We start from the raw sequence: 9,538 nt of genomic DNA on the forward strand, positions 1-9,538 counted from the left end.
CTTAATTGTTCAAACACCCATTCATTTGGCAATCTTTAACAAATGCTGAACACCTAAGTAAAACTAAACAGTTGCAGGGGGAAAAGCTCAACTTTTAAACGAAGAGAGGAAGATGTAGTATCCGTCATAGACTAACTGTAAATACATGTAACAGATGTGACAAGGGCTGTTCTTGAGTATAGATAATTTTAGTGGCCCAAGTTTAAAACTACTTTTTAAAAAGATGCTAAAGCTAGTATATTTATCTTTTGCTTATAAAAGACTAAAAGGTAACCAAATAAACAGTATTTTGTGTTATATTAGAAAATTAAGCCCCTGTTCATCAATAAATTATAGACTCTAGGTGCATTTTTTTTTCTTTTGTTAACTCCGCCATCCTACGTTTTAATGAGAATAATTTTCCAATTATCCAGGCATGTGGATGCTTTTAGTTTGTTTTAAGATCAATGATATAACGGATATTAAATCTCTTTGTATAAGTTACCATATGGGTTACAACTATTTCTTAAAAATAATTCCAGAGCCCACCAATCTCCCTGTTAAGGTCATCGTAGCTCTGAACTATCATGGCTGAATTGTTTTAGTGCTCTCTGCTGAACACCTGCAAACATCAAACAAAAACTGCTGGTCCTTTCCTGGGTTGACAAAAGCCTTTCATGTGAAAAATGCTCCCTGGGAATGTCAGGCTATAGCTCAGGTTACATTCCATTCTCCCTAGCAGCCTTCCCCATTTCTTAAGGTGATAGGAAAAACCATGTTTGTGAAATGAAAGATTAAAGGGAATATGGCCACACTTTATTTAAATTCTCACATTGCAAATCACGATGGAGCATCCTACATTAATGGAATCAAAAGCTATTGGGAACTTTGAGCATGAAACATTACCATGCCTCACTGAAAAAATATAACTGGGTTTTTAAATATGAACAGTTTACTTATAGTTTGGATCTTTTTTTTTCCTGGACCCAAGTTTCAAAACTACTCATGAAAGTGACATCTGAATTCACTTAAGACAATGGATATTAACATGAAGTAAATTTACAAAATTATTTCTCTGTCCAAAGTTACCTACGTCATCTTTTCAGTTAAAGGGCAAAATGCAGTTTTCCTGAATTTTTTTATTTGTTATGCTTTAAAAAGAATTTGTCTCTGTGGATAAATTCCTTATCTTATTGAGTGGAAATATAAGCCATTTTCTTCACTAATAGCTTTGTGTTAAAATACCTCTTGAATAGATGAGAAAAACCAACACTCCAATCTGTGCCCTGTGTATTTTCATCATCATACTGCAATGTATGAATACCTTGCATTTTCAATCCAGCAGCCTGCACAAAATAGCCACTATACTTTTCACCTTTACAAATAAACACTTGGGCCTGAAAACTATACCTGTGGTACAATGTAACTTACAGTTCAACACCTTAAAAATAATTACAGCATCTTCATTAGAAATACAACATATCTACTAAGGATGAAGTCTAAATTCATGTATGCATGTATGCATATGTGTATTTGTGTGGTGTATATGTGTACACACACATACACACAGTTGTCTTAAGAACTGTGTAAGTTTCAATATATGATCACTTACCAAAATGTATTACTATATATTTATATTTATCCAGTCTATATTCCTTGTGAACACTTAAAACACCATAGCAAGGACTTTATTTAAATGTAAACATAGAAAAGGGACCAGATACACAGTTGCCTTTTAAAATGTACCACAATTTCATGCTTCTAAATCACCTCATTTTATTAAGCCATACCTAAACTGATACACTTAAGTTACTCCAAATGTTTCAGTTTTTACAAATTGCAAAAGAGTAGTTTGCACTGATTCTGAAAGTAGTCTATCTCTGTACCTTTCTGACATAATCTACTTCGCCATTTAAACTAAATACACATTTTCTTAAGTAAAATCATGAAGAAAATGTCAGATAAAGTTAGTCACTGTTTGGATACTATCTAACATGAAAAATTAATTTGCCTCCAAAAGACACTTGTATTCATCTTTACTTCAAAGTTGTGTAGAGAATACCGAAATTTTGAAGACAATACTAGTAATACAAAAAAAAAATTAGTCCCTAAATGGAAAACATAACAGGGTCAAGGACAGTAAAACACAAACATATGATCAATAGTACTTTAATCAAAGTGGACCGCCCAAAATAAAAAGTAAAATATAACTATAGAAACCATCTCATATTTCATAAATCAAGTTATAGAGACAAAAATTCCCTTCGACTAATGGGGGCCAGAAGAAGAAGTAACTTATTTGGAAATGAGCAATTTTTAAAAGCCATTCATTTTCTAAAAACATACCAATTACACAAATCACAAAGGTGAACAGATTTCTTTCATTGCTACGAAAATTGAGAGATGTGAAATTATATTCAACACAATTCCACTGGCATCTTACAGCTAAAAAATGTCAACATTTACCAGTCTGACTTAAGAATAGCACTCTGTCTAATGTACTGCTATGTACCACTGCCAAAACTAAAACACTGCTGCTGTTTAACAAGCATAGATGGATTTAAGCCTTGAACTAAAGAATAGCAGGAAGCAATGTATGCCTCCTTCTGATATGAAATTGATATGAAAAAACAAATACATTTTAAATAAATGCATTTTCAGCTTTCACTTTTAATAAGAGACCTTCACAGGGGCCCCTATTAAAACTCCTCCTTAGATGCCAGATAATCATTGCGCACCAGTTTCCTTTGTGAATAGCGCTAACGTCTTTTTTAAGCATCACCCAAAGACCTTTCATTTATAAAATGGGAAAGTCCTTCCCAATTTGCAACTTTAAATATAGCAAAAATTCACTGCAAACATAAATACATAGGGAAAAGAAACAGCCAAAGCATCAGAAAGGATATTTTAAATATAAATGAATAGATATTTAGCTCTCAGATTAGCATGAGGTTATTTACAACTATGATTTACCACGCAGCATTCATCTGCAAAAAGAAGGCTAATTTCCTTAAAAGGGTTAATTATACATAATATCTAATAAAATTGATATTAGTTACAAGGGGTGTTCCCTTTTTATGAAAGTTAGATTTTCCCCTCTATTTTCAAATGGGGAACATTAATTTATTCCCCCATGTTAACACTGGCCTCATCTTCAAATGTTTGATTATAACTGTATTAGAAAATTGCTTTTAAATTAAATGATGGAATTCTGAAACAGTTTCCTTGACTTAAAAAAAAAAAAAAAAAAGACCTAATTTTAAATTTGTAAAAGATGACATTTTGGGTAAGTTATACCACTGACAGATAATGAAAGAACCATATCATTACAGGCTAAAATTGCAATGACTTTTTCAGAACACTTCAACAGAGGCCAAAATATACAATGAGTGAATTAAACAGCTATGAACATTTAACTACACACTAAGAAATCAATTTACATACTTGAGCCAGTAAAATGTCCACTCGCCAAAGAAGTTGGTCCATTTTTCCCACTGCTCACAGGAGGTGAAAACATCTAAAAGAAACAAAGAAATATTACTGTTGAAAAGACAACTTTTGTGCCTTCAGAGTTCGTCCAAGATCTTTCATACTCTCACCATATAACTTAGAGTTTATGCTAAGGACTTATTGTAGGAAAACACATCACCATCCAACTTAAAATTGAAACAGGCACATTACCAATCACCTCCCTCTGCCCCCATTATCACCACTCCTCTTTCTTTTTCCTCAGGTTCATTAGATTGCCAGCATCAGGCAACAATATTACATTTTAGACATAGTTCCTACAACGTTATCAAGGTTTAGTGGGGAGGGCAGCAGCCTCTCTAGAAAACACGTTTTACAAAGGAGAAGAAAAAAGTTGTTTGTTTTATATTGAAAACCTTGGCCATAAACGTGGCAACGTCCATTTCCATCCCGTATAGGATTTGCCTGTTATATGTGAACCCAAATAAAAATAAAAGTGCCACCTGCACTAAATTCTCATTTTGTCTCTAACATGAGAGCAATTTGAAGCAAGACTCTCTCTCTCTCTCACTCTCTCACTCTCACTCTCACTCTCTCTCTCTCTATGTCACTCCCTCTCTCTCCAGCATTTATTTCGACCCTAATTGGTTTCCCTCTTCTTCCACGTATCTAGTGGATAATGCGCACCTTCCCTGGGTCAGAGCCTGCAAAAAGCAAAGGAACGAATGGAGAAAGTGCAGCAAGCAGAAAGGGGGCTACCAAGCTGCCTCGAGCTGTGTTTCCTGGCAAAACTTCCGAAAGCCATTTCTCCAAAAGAAGGTCTAGAAGAGCAGCAGCAGCAGCAACAGCAGCGGCAGCAGCAAGCGGCAGCAGCAGTAGCAGCGGCGGCGGCAGCAACATGACAAGAGCCCCACTTAGAAGGCGGTTTGGATTTTATTTATGTGTTTTGTGGATTCTTTTTATTTTGCTTTGCAAATGCATCTTACCCCAAACTCAGCTGACAATTAGCAATGAATTCACTCCCCTGACATGTCTGAGGCTTGGTTTGGGAAAGGGAAGCAAAGGGATGGAGAGGGACCGGGTACAGCTGTAAAACTCCACAAGTGTGTAAGTCATGCTTTGTACTGATCTCATAACTAAGCAATTTACAAACACAGTCTAAGGGGTTCTTAAGAATGTATGCTCCACATGTACAGAGGAGTTTTCAGAATCCCAGGAAAAGAGGTAACTAGGTAACTAGAGGTTTTACTAATCCAAAGCATCATCAGTTTAAAACTTTAAAAGACACTGGGTCTCCTATTTTTTCTTTTCCATTGCCAGAAAAAAATAAAGTGAGTAGTGCGCAAAGTATCAGTACTCTCAGTGTTCAGATAAGGCCAAGTTTTTGGGGGTGATTTACCGTTTTCAGGGTGTCTGTTTTTCCTTTCCATTGGGGTGAGATTCCATTATTTTGGGGGGGAGGGGTGGGGTCGGTGGGTAGGAAATTCAAGGCAAGTTATTAGGCTGAAAAAAAGCCTGAATCTTCCATCATACACAAAAATGTAGTTAAAAACTTATTTAAAAGACCTTCATTTTACCAAGGATTCAGCCAATTAAAATTTAATTCTGTCCTTTAGATTACTATTGGTTTCTAGCTAAGTGTTTGGGTTTTTTGTTTTGTTTTGGTTTTTTTCACAGCTGTTGTTAATTTCCACCGTTCTTTCTTACCGCACTGAAATCCAGTAAATCACTCAGCTCTTTGTCCGTCCCTAAGGCAGCCATTCGCTGTTGGTGATGCATTTTAGCAAAATCACACAAACCTAGAAACATGGAAATAACCGCAATCAGAAAATCCAGTCCCAATCCTTGGAGAAAACACAATCGGATTTTTGGAGACTGGGGGAGGTGGGGGTAGGGTTGTGGGGGCGGGAGGGATTAAGGTGAAAGGAGGGAGGGATGGGAGAGTTGTTTTGTTTTGTTTTTATGATGGAATAGGCAGCAATAGCAAAAAATTAAAGAAAAAAGCGATATTGATACTGTATTTCCAAAGAGACGATCAAAACTGGTAACATCCACTATAAAACCAAATCCGGGAAGAAAAAAAAAAAGCCGCTCTTCAGCGCATCATTTTATGCAACAGGAGGTAGAGCGAGAAATGAATGGATCACAGAGAAAAGAGAAACTACTCAGAACGCTCCGGTCTCAACTTTCCCCCCACCCTCCATCCCACCCCCCCACACACACGCTCACACACACACACACACACACACACACACACACACACACCACTCCCCCCTGCATTTCAAAGTAGCTATAAAGAAATTAAAGATGAGCGTCTCTGGAGTGAAAACACGTCCGAAGGGGGAGGGGTGACAGGGTCGGAGAAAGGTGGGGGGAGCAGAGTGGAGGGTCGGGTCCTGTAATTGTCCAGCACCCTAATTTATGAAAGAAAGGATTGTAAAAATAAAAGTCAGGCCCTTGGCAAAGTCATAGGTCCCTCCAAGTGGCACTGCTGGGGGGGATGGGGGGGCCTAGATGAGGGGGAGGGAAGAGGCGCGGGAGGGGAAGGGGTGTCTCCTCTGGGAGCACCGGGAGCCGGGAGCCCGCGGCAGGGGAGGCGCGGAGCCGCGTGCGGGGCCACCGAGCCCAAGCCCCGCGCCGCCGGGCGCATCAGCCCCGCGGAGCCCCGCTGGCGCCGGTACCTACCGCCCGCGCGCGAAAAGGGGCTCTCCGTGCACCGCCGGCGCCGAGGCAGCGTTCATGTCTAACCACTGCCTCCACCACCACCACCTCCTCCTCCAGCGCCCGCTCCCGTTCCTGCTCCTTCCCCGCCGCCGCCGCCGCCGCCGCCGCCGCCACCGCCACTACAGATCCGCAGACACACAGCCAAGATCCCTGACTCTTAACACCAACTCTCTTCTCCGGGGAGGGGAGGGGACGAGGGAAGGGGGGAGGGGGAAACACGCCGAGGCGCACGGAATTGCAAGTTCAGCAAAGAAATGGGTGGGGGGGCTCCGGCAGGGAGATGCGGCTCACTCGGTCCGGCTGGCTGGGATGCACCCCCACCCCGATAAAAAAATCTGAACACCTCCCCTGCCTCGCAAAAAAATGCAAACGAAAATTCATCGAGCACCTCATTTTCCCTCAGATCGTCAGTTACAATCTGAAGCCTGAACAGTTCAGTTTTTGCCCGTTTCAACCATCGGAGGCACTTTGAAATTTATTCGAGTTTACATCCCCTCACTTCTTTCTTTCTCTGACTCTCGTTCCCTCTCACTCACACATCTACACACGGCAAAGCAAGTTTATACTAGGCTGCAAATACACGTGATGCAAAAAGACTTTGCCAAGAGGAACAATATTTTTCTTTTCCATATATAAATCAAGCCACATTTTGCTGGGGAGATTTTCATTTCGGTAGTTTTGCGATGGGGGAGAAACCTAAATTGTATACTTTCTTCTCCCTCCCTTTTAAGTCACAGAATAGTATAGCTGCAAACTTCGGGGGGGAAAAAAAGCAATTTTTGAGGGTGGATGTTGTTTTGTTTTTACACTTGAGTTCCTAGGCACGCTAAGTCCCCGTCCGCCAGCACTATAAGTTTTTAATTCAACATTTACCATTACAGGCCCTGCATACTCTTAAAACACACTTTTTTACATTACTTTTTAGAATAAAAATTAAGCTTCATAATTCTATCGTTAAATAATAACAAGCGTGCTTTATCCAGCATACTCAACATACGCGATTTTAACTGTGTTAAAATACACATTCTGCAAACCCTGTTATTGCTAGATGTGCGAGTACATACACAAAATGCATGCACACACTTTTTCCCATTGGCAATTATTTAATAGGTTGTTCCTTTTGTTTTAATAAAACATTGGGATCGACATTTTAAAAATTAAATTCAATTACAAACAGTTTACTCTGACAGCAAATTGTAACGTTACCTTAAATGGCCACAAATATGCTCACAATATTCCAAGGAAATTGACTTTAGAAAGAGAGACAAAAATCTTCTGCAAGTACTTAGTATCTCACATGTGTATCCCCCAAAAAAGTATTTTAACTGGTACTCAGTTCTGCTCCAGGGATATCCACAGAATACAAGATTATGCACCTGGCTCTGGTTTTTGCATTTTCCACCATAAAACTGCAACAAAATTACCTCCCCCAAAAAAGAAATCATTAAAAAAAAAAAATCCAACAACTTTTTCTTATTGTTTATAAAAAAAATCAATACAGGATAGTTATAATTTTTCCTCAAACAAATCTTGTTGGTGGTTTTTTTTTCTTCTCTTATAAAGTCTTAAACTTGTTCCAAGTTTAGACGTGTCTCATCATCATCCTCCTCATCATCATCATCACCATTGACTCCCCCGTGGAGTCACATTGATAATAATAGGTTTCCCTGAAAGATACATTGTAATCCATTCACATCCGGGCACTGCGGGCTTATAAAGAGAAGGCGCTGCGGCCGTGGCTGCTCCTCCAGACAATGACTAGGGAGGGGCGGGGCGGGAGCGGGCGACCATCGAGTGGTAAACAGAGCGCCTAGAGAGGCGCCCAAGATGGCGGTTCCTGCGGGCCACGCCTCCTCCGGGACCGGAGGCGGGTGGCCCGGCTCCGGGGGCTGCTGCGAGTGGGGCCGAATTGCAAGTCTCCTGGGGCTGGGGCCGTTATCCGACCTCGTGTTCCTGCGTGCTTCTTCTTGTTCCCGTTCCTTGGCCTTCCCTGTGCTTTCACTCAAAAGTACTTTCTAAATAAATTGTGGAATTAAACTACACAGACTTCCACCAGAGTCAGATCGCCCGGCTCACCCTGAGGGCGGCGTGGGAGAGGCCGCGCCGGCCTCCCCAGCGGAAAGCCTGTGCCTGTGTTCTCCCCTGCGTGAAACCCGTCCTCCTAGGGAGGCTCGGGCGGTTGGAAGAAGCACCTGAGCCGAGCTGTAGCTCCCGGGCTTGAAGAGGATGTAGGTCCTCACCTACACCACCGCCCACACCGCCTTTTTCTAGGCCCCTGGGAAAGGGAACTTGGCAGGTCTGGGAAGTGTCCACTTGGAAAAGACCTTCCTTTATTGCTTTGTAGACTCAAATCGAGTTTATATCATGAACCACTACTGAATCAACTTCCAGTTCTGCCCAAGCAGTTACCTTCTAGAGCCTGTTTCGTAGTCTGTGAATTCAAATAATACCGTGTTTCCCCAAAAATAAGACCTAGGCATTAGAGCTGATGGTCCTGCTAGGTCTTTTCATGGAAACACGGTACCTACTCTAAGAATTTCGTTAAAAATTAAAGGAATAAAGATAAAAATGGAGCCGCCACTAAAATCATTCCATCTGTAATTCCTCACTAGACCAACTGATAGTTCTAATCTCGCCCACGGGATGTTTAAAGAGATTTCTCCATTCCAGAGGAATAGCTTTTAGTTCTCCCACCAGACAAAAGCAAGTAACGTTAATGATAGGTAGCACATACACAGTGGGTTTATAATGAGACAAATACTGTTCTAAGATTTTCATGTTGACTGATTTAACCCTGAGAATGACTATGGAGTATGTGTTACTACTATATTTTACGTATAGAAAATCAGAAACAACTGTGGACCTTGAGAAAGAATATACCTGCCAAGAAGGAGTCCTTGTGGTTAACTGGGCCCAAAATCAGAACCAGAGTCGAGCAGCCTTTGCCCACAGAGGCCTCTCTCATTCACTCTGACCTTCAAGGAAAGCCACAGACTGAGCTGCCAACTACCTGCACTGCGCTCCTACCTCCTGAGCCCCACCCTTATAACAGAGTTCTTGGTATTGGGTTTCCACCAATGGGCTGAGACTTGCCCCATCCCCTAAGAATGGCGCAGTTAAATCTTCATTATTGACTAATCAGAGCAGCTCCATAATGACCAATCAGGACATGCTATTCTGACCAATCAGGACAGTGCTATTTGGACCAATCAGACTGTACAAATTTGAATTCCTCATTTGCATAAAAAATGGACTACTGAGGGACAGGACAGGGGCTTTCTCTATAAAAAGTGGCCTCCCCTTTCTCTCCATCGAGTGCACTTTCAGTTTCCTCCAGAGGCTGTTTTTCCCCAGTTTGCAAACTGTT

At 41.0% G+C, this 9,538-nt stretch overlaps 1 protein-coding gene across 20 annotated transcripts in view; it reads right to left on the reverse strand.

Annotated features, from left to right (window-relative positions):
- Positions 1-7,892, reverse strand: part of TCF4 (transcription factor 4) — a 345,979-nt gene extending 338,087 nt beyond the window's left edge. For 7 of the 20 annotated variants that reach the window (XM_074339936.2, XM_074339933.2, XM_074339923.2 and 4 more), the window contains exons 1-3: positions 6,133-6,297; positions 5,155-5,246; positions 3,424-3,496 (exon numbers count right to left, since the gene is read on the reverse strand). In XM_074339936.2, the coding sequence (XP_074196037.1) occupies positions 3,424-3,496; positions 5,155-5,226 (145 nt within the window). In that variant the 5' untranslated portion in view covers positions 5,227-5,246; positions 6,133-6,297. Of the gene's footprint in view, positions 1-3,423; positions 3,497-3,863; positions 4,067-4,134; positions 4,366-5,154; positions 5,247-6,132; positions 6,304-6,559; positions 6,703-7,377 lie in introns of those variants that run through there. The other 13 variants (XM_074339930.2, XM_019722107.3, XM_019722094.3 and 10 more) reach the window with 12 other exon arrangements.
- Between the last annotated feature and the right edge of the window lie 1,646 nt (positions 7,893-9,538).

This window comes from Rhinolophus sinicus, chromosome 4 (assembly GCF_057876585.1).
Source record: "Rhinolophus sinicus isolate RSI-liver-muscle chromosome 4, RSI-T2T, whole genome shotgun sequence".
Taxonomy (NCBI): domain Eukaryota; kingdom Metazoa; phylum Chordata; class Mammalia; order Chiroptera; family Rhinolophidae; genus Rhinolophus; species Rhinolophus sinicus.